At 35.0% G+C, this 16204-nt stretch overlaps 4 protein-coding genes across 4 annotated transcripts; 2 read left to right on the forward strand and 2 right to left on the reverse strand.

Annotated features, from left to right (window-relative positions):
* The first annotated feature begins 750 nt into the window (after positions 1-750).
* On the forward strand, positions 751-10488 carry LOC121223234 (uncharacterized). The gene is made up of 2 exons (XM_041104366.1): positions 751-992; positions 10000-10488. The coding sequence occupies exon 2, from the start codon at positions 10018-10020 to the stop codon at positions 10486-10488; it is 471 nt and encodes a 156-aa protein (XP_040960300.1). The 5' UTR covers positions 751-992; positions 10000-10017.
* On the reverse strand, positions 1329-1910 carry LOC121223232 (secreted RxLR effector protein 161-like). Its single transcript, XM_041104364.1, has 2 exons — positions 1552-1910; positions 1329-1398 (listed from the first exon to the last, which is right to left on the reverse strand). Exons 1-2 carry the CDS (start codon positions 1908-1910, stop codon positions 1329-1331), a joined length of 429 nt encoding a protein of 142 aa, XP_040960298.1.
* Positions 7975-8786, reverse strand: LOC121223233 (uncharacterized). Its single transcript, XM_041104365.1, has 2 exons — positions 8320-8786; positions 7975-8245 (listed from the first exon to the last, which is right to left on the reverse strand). Exons 1-2 carry the CDS (start codon positions 8784-8786, stop codon positions 7975-7977), a joined length of 738 nt encoding a protein of 245 aa, XP_040960299.1.
* A 3-nt stretch (positions 10489-10491) lies between the features above and the next one.
* LOC121223235 (probable disease resistance protein At4g27220) lies at positions 10492-12849 on the forward strand. The gene is made up of 2 exons (XM_041104367.1): positions 10492-10641; positions 10744-12849. Exons 1-2 carry the CDS (start codon positions 10492-10494, stop codon positions 12847-12849), a joined length of 2256 nt encoding a protein of 751 aa, XP_040960301.1.
* Positions 12850-16204: the final 3355 nt, after the last annotated feature.

Below are 16204 nucleotides of genomic sequence, written 5' to 3' on the forward strand. Positions count from 1 at the left end.
CCATTGGAGTGGCTGTTTTCTAGCAGTTTGGCATCATATTATCAGGACCTTCATTTCCGCTCACTATCTCCCATCCAACAAGTTAGTAGATGGATTGAATCTCACCTTTTTATTCTTCTTTCAAACCTCTTAAACCGCAACATACTATAATTTCATTTTCATGCTTGCAATTACTTATGTTGCCATTTTCATGGTGAGTGTCGTTTTCTTTTTCATATGTCCAAAATCGTCAAATATGTAACTAAAATGATGAGTTGTTGAGGTTGATTCTGAAAGTTTCTTTTAGTACTTTTATAATTTTAAAAATAACTATATTTTTAAAAAATAAATAAATTCATGTATTTTATAAAAATTTCCACTTATAATTTTTTATTTCAAGTATATAATGAATCAGAATAACCATTAGTTTGAATTCGTTCTAAATGAATAAAATAACTTTTCTTAAAACAAATAAATTTCATGTTTTGAAGTAAATTAAAATTTTATTACTTAAATTATTTATAATCATTTTAAATTATGAAGTTTATTTTAAATTCATTACTTCATTAAGAAAAAAATTAAAATGATTTATAATATTTTTTTATGACATGCCCCACCATTCTATTGATTGTCCAACCTACGGTGATTACCAATAAGAAGAAAATTTTAAGTATCAAGTAACTCAAAATTACCAAATTCGAATAATTTCATATATATTTATATTTTGGATTATTCAAAAGTTTAATATTTTTATTAACATTGTTATTTAAAAATAAATCTATTTATTCATTTATAAAAAGAAATTAGTTAAAATTCGTCGGTATTTCAGCTTTCAGCAGTGGTTTCCTTTGTGTTGTAGGGGAAAGTAAGTTTAGGTGAGTGAAAGGCAGCTTCATAATACCCTTTGGAGTGGCTCTCTTCTACCAGTTCCCCATCATATTACCAGCAACATCTTTTGCTTGCTTTCCTCATTTGTGGTCATCATCACCCGTCCATCAAGTTAGTCAGAAAAGGTATTTATTGAATTTCACCTTTTTTATTGTTCTTTCAAGTCTCGTAAACTGCGATAAACTTGGTTCCTTTCATGCTTGTAATTGTTAAAGAATAACAAGGAAAAAATTCATATTTATTCAACAATTAATCAAGCCTTTATATAGGTCGAAGTACAACTGAAAATCACAAGAAAATAGCAACTAAACTGATACTAAATCCCTAAAAAATAGGAACTAATCAGATACTCCTAAGCAACATTTGACTATACTCAAAATTATTCAAAATAACATCTAACATGCCCTCCCTTAAACTGATATTGCTACCGATCAGTTTAAACAAGACAAGAGGTGAAAACACTAAGCTGAGGCATCCATCGAACAAACACCAAGGGGCTTAGTGAAAAAGTCAGCAACTTGATCTTCACTTCTGCAGAAAACAAGATCAATCACACCATCTTTAGAAAGACCCCTCAAAAAATGATACTTCACATCTATATGTTTGCTCCTCCCATGTAAAACCGGATTTTTTGATAATTTAATGGCTGAATTATTGTCACAAAAGATTGTTGTTGCCTCTTACTGTACGAACTGAATTTGTCCAAGAATCTTCCTTAACCAAACAGCTTGACAAGCACTTGATGTGGCTACTAAAAATTCAGCTTCTGTTAATGAAAGAGTGATTATGGGTTGCTTCTTTGAAGACCATGAAATAGCTGTTGATCCAGGCATAAATACATAGTCTGAAGTACTTTTTCGATCTTCAATATCCCCTGCATAATCGCTATCTGTGAAACCAAACAAATCTGAATTTTCCCATTTTTTGTAAAGCAGTCCAAAAGATGTATTCCCTTTTAAATAGCGCAGAATACGCTTAGCAGCCTGAAGATGTTTTTCAATGGGACTCTCTATATATCTACTAATGAGACTAACACCATACATGATGTCTGGCCTTGTTGTCGTTAAGTACATCAGACTCCCCACAATTTACTTGTACATAGTGCAGTCTACTTTCTTTCCATCAGGCTCTTTGGTGAGCTTTAATCCAACTTCAGTTGGTGTGGTAACTAGATTGCAATCCTTCAACTAAAATTTTTCTAAAATCTCTTGCACATATTTCTTTTGACAAATAAAATTACCAGTATCAAATTGATGTACTTCAATGCCTAAGAAATAGTTCATCAAGCCGAGATCTATCATCTCAAATTCATTCATCATGGATTGCTTAAATCTTTCCATCAAGGCACCATCATTCCCTGTGTAAATGAGATCGTTTACATACAAGCATATTAAAAGTAATTTTTCATCATGACCAGCCTTAATAAACAAAGTATGTTAATAAGGACACATGGTAAAACCTTCCTTCAAAAAATAAGCTTCAATTCTACTGTACCAAGTACGAGGAGCTTGTCGTAATCCATATAAAGCCTTCTTTAGTTTGTATACCTTATGCTCACAATCAGACTTCACATATCCAGGGGGTTGGTCGATAAATACTTGTTCGTGAAGATCACCATGTAAAAAGGCAGATTTCACATCTAATTGATGAATCGACCAAGATTTTTGAGTTGCTAATGCAATCACCAACCGAATCGTGTCAAGTCTCACAATCGGCGCGAACACCTCTTTGTAATCCACTCCAAATTCTTGCGTGTAGCCTTTTGCTACTAGGCGCGCTTTGTATTTGTCAACGCCGCCATCCTTGTTCAGCTTAGTCTTGTAGACCCATTTGACACCAATAGTGTTTTGGCCTTTGGGAAGATTTGTTAATTCCTAAGTGTTATTTTTCTCAATTGCTTCAATTTCATCATTCATTGCTTCTATCCACCTTTTATGCTTTACTCTCTCATCAAAAGTAATTGGATCACTATCCACGAACAAGGTAAAATGAATTAATGGATCTTCACTTTGATAAATTCCGAACACCTGATAATCTTGCATCCAAGCTAGCCTTTGTCAATGGCGATGAGGGTGTCCACCAGGTGTTGTAGCTGTGTCAGAATCAAGCTGATGCATCACCGCTTCAACAGGATCATTTTTGTTATTGATTAAATTCTGATCTTGGTGTTTCTCCTCAATTTCTTCAAAATCAACCGCTATTGGTGTAACACCCCTAACTCGTGTCCGTCGCCGGACTAGGGTTACGAGGTATTACCAAACAAAACACAGTTCAGAACAGACATTCTTTACAATTCATAGGCCCAGTAATGTATTCTCCCTTATAAAATTTTTCGAAATAAATTAATAAACCAACTTCTTATTCATACAAGTCAAAATCGTTTATTCGAATCACATATATAACCACACAGATCATGCTTTATCGAACATTCTCTTATACGAACTATATTTCAATATCTAACCATTTCAATTACGTTTGCTAATTCAAAACTTTCAAGCCAAGCCATCAAATATCAAAACCAATTTGTACATGTTTTAAAATTACAAAAATTCAAGCCATATCATTAACTAAATAACAAACGTAATATTTAATAAAAATTATACATACACCTGTTAAACTAATTTAGCCATATCTCGCAGTTTAATAACCATTTGCACATAAAACGTTAGGTAACTTTATACATGACCAACTAATTTTTTTTACATCATCCAACCATGTGCATAACACCCTAAAACCAAAAGTCATTTCTAAATTCAATTACCAAATCATAGCATTTTAAACATTATAACCTTATGTACATTTTACTAAATCAAATTTAACCATTTTCGAATACAAATGTCAAGTCATAAAATATCTAATTTGCAAGCTAAATAACCTATCTAACATATTATATTCAACCACACACATGAACCCCATACCTAATTCGCATGCGAATTATCATGCCTATAATTCATATACACAGCCAATTAATATTTTCAATAATCAATCATTCAATTAACCTCCATATCAATTAGATCATAAACATTCTTTGTCATTCAAAAATCGAGCCTAAATAGTCAAATACCATAGCCGAACATATAACTACCTATATATATAACACATTTTATAACCATTATTGAATCAATGATTTGACCTTTTTAAAACGAATTACAAGCAAACATTAAATAGACATATGTATTCATATCTCAAATGTCCAACAATTTAAAAAAAAAAACAACCTTTCGGTTATCAAATTTAACTCAATAAATCATAACATCTCCATCACCCAGTCTATAAGATAAACATATTATCTCATATCTTAACATCAAAACAATATGTCATTTATAGATATTCAAATGACCCCTTTTACCAAACCATATTATACCACTTTTCATGCTACCAAAGTGAGTTAATTAATAAGCCGAATATATACCCTACTTACCACTTCTCATTGCCAAATCATATAACCAACATCACAACATATTTACCATAAATCATACCTCTCAATTAAGCTTATAACATGACCAAATATAATTACCAACATTTGCATCATGAACAAGCCATTTTCACATGGCTATATACATATACAAATTTCAAAAAAATCAAATATATCAAAACTAGCCTATACATGCCACATAACCAAATCTCAAAGCGTTTATTTACCGAAATGAATACTGAATAGTGTGATGAAATATCCCGAGACTTCCAACCCGAGTAAGTCTCCAAAACTCTATAACATAGGAAAAACACACAGAGTAAGCTTTGAAAGCTTAGTAAGCCATAAGCAAATAAATCATTCGAATAATGTTTATAATTCAATTTAACTAAGCTGAATTTAACAAATCTCAACCACATATACATTCATCATAATCTCAATTTCTTAAGACCACACTAGGTAACTTCACTAGACTTAATTATGGATGGACATATAAACCGTGTTTTCAAATTTATATATTTACCATTAGCTCATTCGTAGGATTAAGCTTTCACAATTTCATTACATACCAACCGAATCATGATCATTTATTACAGTTTATTCGTAAAAATATATCAATTTCTTTTTATACACTTCCAAGCTCGAATAACCATAACAATTCACACATCAAAACCATGTTCTGTGTTTCATAATTCTCATGTCCGAAACATAGAACCATTATTTCATATAACGAGCATATATAAAACATCATTCATTATCATATGTTTCATATATATCATCATTTTAATCATACTCACATTTCATATCAAAATTTCATATACAAATCATTTGTACCTAAATCATATATGGCAAAAAAACACAATTACAATTCTACATTTCTTATATGATTAATTTGTTCATAGTTCACTTGCTAATATTCACATCTCATTTTCACATAAATTATATAACGAATAATCATAATCATACTTACTTTCATTGCTCAAATTCATATTCATCACAAACATACCTGATTCGGATGCACATTCATATACTCATTTATTTCTCGGAATGCCCGTTGAACTGTTCAGAGTCAAATAGGATACTTGGATAGCTAAAAAAAACTCGTACAATGCCAACGTCCCAGACGTGGTCTTACATGTAATCAATATCGATGCCACTGTCCCAGACAGGGTCTTACACAAAATCAAATATGATGCCGATGTCCCAGACATGGTCTTATACATAAATCTCAAATCGATGCCAACGTCCCAGACGTGGTCTTACACGATAACACATATCGAAATCTTATGTCATGACGTACGTATCCTAACTATTCCTATGGTTCGTACGGGGCTTTTTTGGACGTCGTAATTCTATCGATTCAAGCTCGTAACTAATTCTCCAACTCTAAATTCAATTCGGCATATAGACATATATTTATTAAAGAAAAATTCAGCACATATAACATATATACATTCAAATTTAACAGCATTTATTTACTTATGAACTTACCTTGTACGGACGCAAACGGACCGGAATGACTAATCGATAACTTCCGATTTTCCCGATCCAAATCTGATTTCCACTTTTTCCAATCTAATTAATATCAAAATTAACTTAATTATTCAACATTTCATTCAATTTTCATTCAAGAACATATAAATGGCAATTTGCATTTTAGCCCCTAACATTTCACATTTTTCTCAATTTAGTCCTTATTTCAAAATAACATAAAATACACAAAATTTCACTAAATCCTTGTTAGGCCGAATTCTACCCATACTACTAGCAGCCCATATTTTTAGTTTATTCACACATTTAACCTTGAATTTTACACTTTTCTCAATTTAATCCTTAATACACATTTTTATCAAAAATCACTTAATTAAACATAATAATCTATCAACAAAAGTTTATATTTCATCATCAAACCACAAAAACATCAAGCTAACATCAATGGCAAATTTCAAAATCATCACCAATTCACAAAATTAAGATATGGGTTTTGAAGTATTCAAAGCAATAATCTCAAAAACGTAAAAATTATCAAAAACCGAACAAAAACCAACCTTGAATTAAGCTTCAAAATAGTCGAATGTTTCAAGCTTTCAAACCTTGTTTTTCTTTTCTACATTCGGTGAAGAAAGATGAAAATAAAATGGTGGCTTTTAATGTTTTGTTTTATTATAACATATATTATTATATTATTATTATTTTAACTTTTATTTATATATATATATCTCATATCATCATTATGCCATCCACTAACTATTATTATTGGCTAAATTACAACATAAGGCCTCCAACTTATAAAGACAACAACAATTAGGCACTTTCTTAATTAACCATCAAATTTTCATTTTACGCGATTAAGCCCTTTTTTTTTCAAATTAAGCACACAAACAATAAAATTAATTCACGAAACTTTCACATATGTAAATTCACACATAATTAACACAGAAAATAATATTAAAATATTTTTTTAGACTCAAATTTGTGGTTCCAAAACCGCTGTTCCGATTAGGGTCAAAATCGGGCTGTTACAATTGGTGCTGCACCCTGAGCTTGATCATTCCAAGGCCAAAACCTTTTTTCACTGAATACTACATCACGACTAATTATAATTTTCTTGGTTATGAGATCATAGAGTTTGTAAGCTTTTGTTTGATCACTTACTCCAAGAAAAACACACTTTTCTCCTTTGTCTTCAAGCTTTTTCCTTTTTTGATCTGGAACATAGGCATATGCTATACACCTAAAAATTCTGAAGCAATCAATCTTTGGCCTCTATCCACTCCAAGCTTCTTCAAGAGTCATATTCAAAACAGCTAGTGTGGGGCTTCTGTTCAAGAGATAGATACTTCAATTTACTGCCTCTGGCCAAAAATTCTTTGGAATGGCACTTCTTCGCAGTAGACTACGAACCATGTTGAAAATAGTTCGATTTTTCCTCTTACATACACCATTTTGTTGTGGTGTATAGGCTGTTGTAAGTTGCCCACGGATTCCATGCTTCGTGCAAAAATCATTAAATTCAAGAGACATGTACTCACCTCCACGATCAGTATGAAGAACTTTGATAAGATTGTCACTCTCCCTTTCAACAAGACTCTTGAAATTCTTAAATGTTCCGAAAGCTTCAGCCTTTTCTTTTAAGAAGTATACACACACCTTTCTACTAAAATTATCAATGAATGTGATCAGATATCGTTTACCTTCTTTTGAAACTGGTGTGATTGGACTACAAAGATCTGAATGGACTAGCTCAAGTTGCTTCTTTGCGCTTCATGCTTTGCCTTATGGAAATTGAGTTGGTGTTGTTTGCTAACAACACAATCTTCACAAACTCCTGATGAGATTGTAATTTGAGGAAGCCTCTCCACCGCCTTCTTTTTGTGTCGTGTCCACAAGCCACCGAAATTAAGATGCCCATATCTGAAATGCGAAATCCACGCTTCCTCCTCTAATTTTGCTGTGTAGCAAGTATGAACAGAATCATGAAGAAAGAGAGGAAACATTTTGCTCGATGTCATATCAACTTAAACAAGAAAATTCTGCTGCTAATCATAAATCTTGCAAGCTCCACTTTTAAATATAATTTCATACCCCTTCTCAAGTAATTGGCCGGCACTCAAGAGGTTTGATTTCAATTCAGGAACATAAAAAACATCATTAATGATTTGCATTTTACCCTCCGAATAAACTTGGATAGTTCATTTTCCCATGACTGTAAGGGTAGAGGCATCCCCAAGCTTTACTTGGGTACAGTGAGATTCATCGATTGAAGAAAATGCCTCCTTATTGCCACACATATGGTTGCTACAACCAGTGTCAAGGTACCATAAAGTTGGCGAAGATGCCTCTTTCTCTTGACATGCCATTAGGAGTATCTCTCCTTCCTTTTCTACAGCAAAATTTGTTGTCTCCACATATCGTCCGAGATTGGTTCTACACTCAGATTTGTAGTGCCCATACTTGTGACATCTAAAACATTTAACTTTAGACTTGTCAGTTGGCTTGAAACCTATTGAACGTCGTCCTCAGCCTCTACTTCTCACATAATCAGAGGAAAAGCCTTATATTTTCCGATCGTTAGAGTTGCTTCGTTGGTGGAATCCTCGTCCTTTCCCTCTACCACATTCATGGTTTTTTGGTTGGTTGCTACCTTCAATGCTTGTTCCTCTTGGTCTTGACGTTGGAGTTTCTTCTCATGAACCAATAACGAACCTTGCAGCTCATCAATTGATAGTTCTTCAATGTCATTAGCTTCTTCTATGGCGCAGACAACATAATTTAATTTCGGCGTCAAGGATCGAAGAATTTTTTCAACAATGGCGGTGTCCTCCGTCTTGTCACTTCTTGAAAAATAATTTGTGACTGACTCCCCTGAATTCATTCGTAGTGTTTCGAATTCCGTACAAAGAGCTTGTAGATGCTGCCTTTTTACTCTTGTAGACCCTTGATACTTCCTCTCCATAGAATCCCAAATTTGTTTGGAAGTGTCCTTGCAAAGGATTGTCTCCATGATGGACCTGTCTATTGCATGAAACAGGTAGTTCTTTTCTTTAAGATCCTTCAGGTTTGCCGCTTCCTGAGCTGATCATTGCGCTAGTGTCAGAGTTGCTCCTTCCTGTTCAACAATTCCGGAAGAAATAACATCCCAATATTCTTTGAACCTTAGGAATTTCTCCATCAAGCTACAATGATCGTAATGACCATCAAAGCGTCGGATTGCTGGTTGAACAAAATTATCTGTGGCCATTGATACTGCTGCAAACTTGTTGTTTTAAACTCTCAACTTTTACTTTCACTCACACTCATGATTTTGCTAACCAGGCTCTTGATACCACTGTTAAAGAATAACAAGGAAAAAACTCATATTTATTCAACAATTAATCAATCCTTTATAGAGACTGAAGTACAACTGAAAATCACAAGAAAATAGCAACTAAGCTGATACTAAATCCCTAGAAAATAGGAACTAATCAGATACCCTTAAATAACATTTGACTATACTCAAATTATTCAAAATAACATCTAACAGCAATGACATATATTGCTTTTTGCTCCATGCTTATTAACTATATATGTTGCCCACTTCAAAGGTGAGTGTCAGTTATTTTCATATACTAGGAACATCACATCTATGTATCTTATATCTGAAACATATGTGTTAGAATATCGAAAAATCAAGACTCTATAACAGAGCTCACTAACTACAACTTGATACAAATTGTTAATGATTGGTGTTCTAACTTGGTACAACTACAATTCATGTGCTTCCAAGATCTCATTAGGCACATTTGACTATAGAAGAGTAAATGAAGGAGGATTATCCTAGCATTGGAACTGAGATTAGGATTTGCTTTCTAAAGTATAATTTACAAATTTGTAATCTCCTATTTCGGAGCTTAATAACAGTAGGTAGATATTTTAGCATGTTAACATACTATAAAAATGACACTGTAAGAACAAAATCTACTATTGCATTAAAATCGAGTAATAACATTTTAGAATTCCTTATGGTAATTTATTTGGATTGACTCTAGATATCTATTTTCTATTAATTTCATTTCATCATTTTTGAGGGAAATTTTCTTGATTACATCTTTATAACTTGTGAAATTTCTTGTGGAATCTGTTAAAAAGGTTATGTTATTTTTTAGCCATGGTTAGATACATACAGCTGACCATGCATTATTATTTAGTTTCTAACATATTACATGTTATGCATGCAGTACTCTTAACTTACAGCCATGGAATTTGCTCTGAATAAGATTGATAAACACTGGGACAATAACAGAAGCCTTAATCAGCATATGAATGACCTGAAAAGGAAAGTAATGGAATTGAATGGTGTGAAGGAAGATATAGATTCTAGAATGAAAGCAGAGCTGCAGCCAAGAAAGAAACTCAAGAGGGAGGTCCACATATGGTTGGAAAACGTTGAAAGAATCAATGGCGAAGTTCAAAACCTTAATGAACGAATCGGTGAAAGCAGTACTCTTACACGTGGATTTCATGCAGACGATGTGTTAAAGAGGACAAGAGAAGTTGAGGAACTTATTCAACAAGGCAAATTTCAAGAAGATTTGGTGGTTGACCATCCTCAATGGATTGGACAGGTTTTATCAACAACAAGATTATCAGGTGAAGGTACAAAGGCCTGTATGGAAGAGATTTGGAAGTGCTTGATGGATGATGTGGTTGGAAAGATTGGAGTTTGAGGGATGGGTGGTGTGGGGAAAACAAGCATCATGAAACTTATAAACAATCAACTCTTACAAGAGAGGGAGAGGTTCGATATTGTGATTTGGATCACTGCATCCAAGGAGATGAGTATTGCTAAGCTACAGAAGGCCATTGCAAGTCAAATTAAAGTAACTTTTTGTGGTGACGAATGTGAAACAAGAAGGGCAGGGATGCTGTTTGAAACATTGTCTCGGAAGAGTAGATTTGTGCTGATCTTGGACGATATATAGGAAGCGGTTTCCCTTGAGAAGGTAGGAATTCCTGAGCCATCTACTGGGATTAAATTAGTGTTGACAACGCGATCAATTGATGTGTGCCAAAAGATGGGTTGTAGAGCAATTAAAGTAAAGCCTTTGGTGGAAGAAGAGGCATGGAACTTGTTCTCTGAGAAGGTGGGTCGGGATATTCTAAATGTTACAGGGGTGGAACCAATTGCAAAAAAGATTGCTAAGCGTTGTGGGGGTTTGCCATTGGGAGTAATTACTGTAGCTTCTTCTATGAAAGGCATTGCTAACCTATTTGAATGGAGGAACGCACTAAAGGAATTAACTGAACACAAACAAAGTATTAATGGACTGGAAGATGAGGTGTTCCAGCAGCTGCAATGTAGTTATGATCGTTTGAATGATCTAAAACTTCAACATTGTTTCCTCAGTTGTGCTTTATATCCTGGAGATAGGAGCATTGGGGAGAGAGAGCTTGTTCAACTATGGATTGCAGAAGGGCTTGTGGAAGAAATGGATAGCAGGCAGGCAGAATTTGACAACGGCCATGCAATAATGAATAAACTCTTGAGGAATTGTTTGTTAGAAGTTTTTCAGGGAAGCGGCAATAAAAGATTAATAAAGATGCATGATCTTGTAAGGGACACAGCATTACATATCACAAGTGCAAAACCTCGATTTTTGGTAAAAGCAGGCATGGGATTAAGGGAGCCACCAAATGTGCAAGAATGGAGTGAGGATTGGAAGAAGGTTTCATTGATGAGGAATTGGAAGTTAAAAGTTCTGTATCCCTTGGAAATGTCACCACCAAAGTGTCCGATGCTCACAACATTATTGCTGCCTTGTTGTGGTATAAAGAGTATTCCGGAAGGTTTCTTCAACCATATGGATGAACTCAAGATTCTTGATCTTTCTCGGAATCCTATCAAGTGTGTCCCAAATTCCATATCAAATTTGAAGAATCTCACTACATTATTGCTTGCTTACTGTGATCATTTAGAGTATGTGCCATCCTTGTCAAAGCTTGGAGTTTTAAAAAAGTTGGATCTTGAAGGAACAGAGATCAAGGAAGTCCCTCATGGAATGCAAAACTTGTCCAGCCTGAAGTACCTAAATTTGGAGAATTTATATAAGAATGTAAATGAGATCCCAAGTGGACTCTTGTCAAGACTTTCTTGCCTTCAAGATTTAAATGTTGGTCGAACATTGATAAGCGGAAAGGAGGTTAGTGAGTTGAAGAAATTGGAAACCTTTAAAGGGAGCTTTTACGACTTCGACAACTTGAACATGTATCTCCAAGCTTTTCATGGTCGAGAAGACCTCAGTCAATTCATCATCCTTGTGGGTAAAAGAAAATGGGAAACGGAAATTTATACATCCAAAAGGATTGAATTATGGGATTGTGATATCTATCCCAACCAGATTATGCTTCCACGTCACATTGAGGAATTGCATGTCACTAATTGCGCTTATTATGGTCGTGAAGAATACCCGATTTTCTCCAGGTTTGTCCTAAGTTCACTTGGCACCTTTTCCTCTCTTCAATATCTTGTAATATGGCAAATAAACAATATGAAAAAGTTGTTCTCTCCAAACTCCATGCCGCTAAATTTAAAGGAGCTTAAGGTTTCGGAATGTCGGGAACTAGAGGAAATAATAGCATCAGAAAAAATTGGATGGGAGGAAAGAGGAAGGGTTACCATGGAATTTTGTCTTCCAGAATTAAAGAGAGTTGATCTAGAAGTTCTACCTAAATTAAAGAGCATTTGCAGTGTTGATGCAGTAGTGGTTTGTGAATCTCTTGAATGGTTTGCGGTAAAACTCTGTCTGAAATTAAAAAGGATGCCTCTTAAACTTCCTCAAGTCCTACCATCTTCACCTCCTAAACTTTGTATTTATGTAGATCGAAAAAAGTGGTGGGAATCAGTGACATGGGATGATCCTGATACCAAATCTCTTTTGAGGCCCTTCCTGAGTTTTGCAGTTAAGAGACGATTAAATCAGAGTAAATTCCAATTTGGTTTATTGAAATCAGAGCCGTGTGAATGGATAGAGCTGGATGATTTGATAGAGCTGGCTGAATCGATATTAGAGCTGGATAATGAGCATTGAATATTTTTATGTGTAATCCAACCAAAAAGAATTAACTTGGTTATGTATTCATAATGTCTTGCTTTTCCATTCTCTACTTTTTGCTTCAGACATGCCCATACATACCATACCATAATCGACCTTGAAAACGATGACCTCACATAATATTATGAATAATATAGACATTAAAAAAATAGCGGAGGATGGAATCTAAAATTGGATTCATCATTAACATAATGGCATAATTAAAAGTTGACTCAATTACCTAAAGGCAGAATTAAAACTTCAAGGAATTAAATTTATCCAAAAATATTGTTGAGCGGAAGCGTGTGAAAGAGTAAAATTATTGTACTGAAAAATCACACTAAGTTCAATTCCCAGGAAAGAGAGGTGGATCACGAGGATCGCTTACATACCAGATCTTTCCTAGCCAGAATATCCCTCTATCGTAATTTAATAGCACAATAAATCACTACAATGACACTTGCAAAATATGCAGAACAAAAAATAAAGAACACTAGAATTTTAACGAGGTTCAGCAAATTTTGCCTACGTCCTCGGCACTACCAAATATATTTCACTCCAAAAATACAAATGAAAGTTTACAAATAGGGAGAGAGAACAATTGCCTTAAGTAGAGAATGACAAGTGTGGGATGAAGAAAGTAAGAAATGGTTAGGCCTATTTATAGTTGAGGTTCAAGGATCAACTTGCAATGTCCCTATACAATTAGGGACCAAAATTGCAATTATCCCATGCCAACTTTTAACCCAACTTGCCAACCAATTTTACTTTCTACTTTCGGTGCCCACCCTTTTTGACTTTTCAAACAATGGGTGGGTTCCAATAATCTCCACCTTGAAGATTTGATTAGGATAATCTTATCTTCACACAATTCTTTTTGCCTTTGACAACAATACTTGATAGTGCCTTCTTCAACTGTTAAACTTGCAGGATATTAATCAAGTTCAAACAATGTTCAAACTTGGTTGATGTTACCACCTTGGTCATCATATCTGCGGGATTATCTGCAGTCTTGATCTTCTGAAGACAAATTTTCCCCTCTTCAATAATTTCCTGCACAAAATGGAATCGTACGTCGATATGTTTTGTACGTGCATGATAGACTTGATTCTTTGCTAAATGAATAGCACTTTGACTATCACAATACACGTTAATATGCTCCTGAACCAACCCCAAGGTTTTAGCCATACCTTGTAACCAAATAGCCTCCTTTACAGCCTCTGTTACAGCCATGTACTCGGCTTCTGTGGTTGACAATGCAACTATAGACTGTAGTGTAGACTTCCAACTTATTGGTCCTCCAGCAAGTGTAAACACATAACCGATGGTTGATCTTCGCTTGTCCAAATCACCGCCATAGTCAGAATCAACGTACCCAATAACACCTTTACCAAGTGTATTATCCTGCTTGAACAGTAATCCAACATCCACGGTCTTCTGAATATACCGTAGAATCCATTTCACAGCTTGCCAATGTCCTTTTCCAGGATTATGCATATACCTGCTCACTATACTAACTGCCTGTGAAATGTCGGGTCTTGTACACACTATTGCATACATCAAGCTACCCACTGCATTAGAATACAGAACTTGTAACATGTATTCTCGTTCCGTATTCGTCGAAGGAGATAGTTGTGCAGAAAGCTTGAAATGAGAAGCCAACGGGGTACTTACAGGTTTTGTCTGCTCGTTCATGCCAAACTGCTGTAGTACCTTTTTCAAATACTGCTTCTGAGACAAGCTAACTCTATCATGAGCTCTATCTCTCCATATTTCCATGCCGAGAATCTTTTAGCTTCTCCTAGATCTTTCATCTCAAATTCGAGATTGAGTTAAGTCTTCAATCTTTCAATCTCAACTTTGCTCTTAGATGCTATTAGCATATCATCAACATATAAGAGCAAGTATATGAAAGTTCCTTCTTGTAGCTTCTGAAAATACACGCAATGATCAAATTTACTTCTTGTGTACCTTTGCCCTTTCATGAACTGATCAAATCGCTTGTACCACTGCCTCGGAGATTGCTTCAATCCATAAAGCGACTTTGTCAGTTTGCAAACCCAATTTTCTTTTCCAGCAACCTTGAATCCATCTGGCTGAGTCATATAGATTTCCTCTTCCAAATCACCGTGTAAAAACGCAGTCTTCACATCAAGCTGAACTAGTTCAAGATCATATTGCGCAACCAAGGCTAGCAAAATCCGAATAGACGAATGCTTCACAACTGGAGAAAACACTTCATTGTAGTCTATTCCTTCTTTCTGAGCGTAACCCTTTGCTACTAATCTAGCCTTGTATCGAATTTCATTTTTATCAGGAAATCCTTCCTTCTTTGCATATACCCATTTGCATCCAATTGCCTTCTTTCCCTTGGGTAGTGTCACCAACTCCCAGGTCTTATTTTTATGAAGAGACTGCATTTCTTCATTCATTGCTTGCTTCCACTTTACACCATCAGGGTTACTTATTACTTCTGTGTAAGTAGAAGGAACATCATCATCTGTAATTGGAAGTGCATAGGCCACTATATCATCAAAGCGAGCAGGCTTACGAATCTCTCTTCTTGGCCTTCTATATGCAATTGAATCTTGTTGCTGTAGAGGTTCTTGGGTAGGAACCTCTTCATCATTTGTCCCTTCAATATTAGCTGGATCATCGTTAACCTTTTCAAGCTCCACCTGCTGCAAAGTACTACTGGTTTTGTCATCCTTTTGTGAATCCTTGTACTTCAACATGGTTGATTCATCAAAAGTCACATCTCTACTGAAAACAATCTTCCTTGTATCAGGACACCAGAGACGATATCCTTTTACTCCATCAGTTATACCCAAGAATAATGCTTTCTTTGCTCTTGGGTCTAACTTAGATTCTTTTACATGATAATATGCAGTGGAACCAAATATATGCAAAGAATCATAATCAGTAGCAGATTTACCAGTCCACATCTCCATAGGAGTTTTTCCATTTATTGCAGCTGATGGCAAACGATTAATTAGATGGCACGCATATGTAACTGCCTCAGCCCAAAATTCTTTGCCCAATCCAGCATTGGACAAAATACATCGAACTTTCTCCAGTATAGTTCGATTCATTCGTTCTGCCACCCCATTTTGCTGTGGTGTATCCCGAACAGTGAAGTGTCGCACAATGCCCTCATCTTGGCATACTTGTAGAAATGGATCGTTTTTGTACTCAGTACCATTATCTGATCGAAGTCGTTTGACCTTTCGACCAGTCTGAGTCTCCACCATCTTCTTCCATTTCAGAAATGCATCCAAAACTTCACTTTTCTTTTCATTAGATACACCCATACTTTTCTTGAATAATCATCAACAAAAGTAACAAAATGGTG

The sequence above is a fragment of the Gossypium hirsutum genome, chromosome D11 (assembly GCF_007990345.1).
Source record: "Gossypium hirsutum isolate 1008001.06 chromosome D11, Gossypium_hirsutum_v2.1, whole genome shotgun sequence".
Taxonomy (NCBI): domain Eukaryota; kingdom Viridiplantae; phylum Streptophyta; class Magnoliopsida; order Malvales; family Malvaceae; genus Gossypium; species Gossypium hirsutum.

Excerpts from the sequence above, each read along its gene's own strand:
- LOC121223235 (XM_041104367.1), top strand. The coding sequence starts at position 10,492 with ATGGGTGGTGTGGGGAAAACAAGCATCATGAAACTTATAAACAATCAA. Across the intron at positions 10,642-10,743 it reads CCATTGCAAGTCAAATTAAA|GAAGCGGTTTCCCTTGAGAA; the intron begins GTAACTTTTTGT and ends GACGATATATAG.
- LOC121223232 (XM_041104364.1), bottom strand. The coding sequence starts at position 1,910 with ATGTATGGTGTTAGTCTCATTAGTAGATATATAGAGAGTCCCATTGAA. Across the intron at positions 1,399-1,551 it reads GGACAAATTCAGTTCGTACA|AAGTGAAGATCAAGTTGCTG; the intron begins GTAAGAGGCAAC and ends TGTTTTCTGCAG.
- LOC121223233 (XM_041104365.1), bottom strand. The coding sequence starts at position 8,786 with ATGGAGACAATCCTTTGCAAGGACACTTCCAAACAAATTTGGGATTCT. Across the intron at positions 8,246-8,319 it reads AAGGCTTTTCCTCTGATTAT|ATGTCACAAGTATGGGCACT; the intron begins GTGAGAAGTAGA and ends TAAATGTTTTAG.
- LOC121223234 (XM_041104366.1), top strand. The coding sequence starts at position 10,018 with ATGGAATTTGCTCTGAATAAGATTGATAAACACTGGGACAATAACAGA.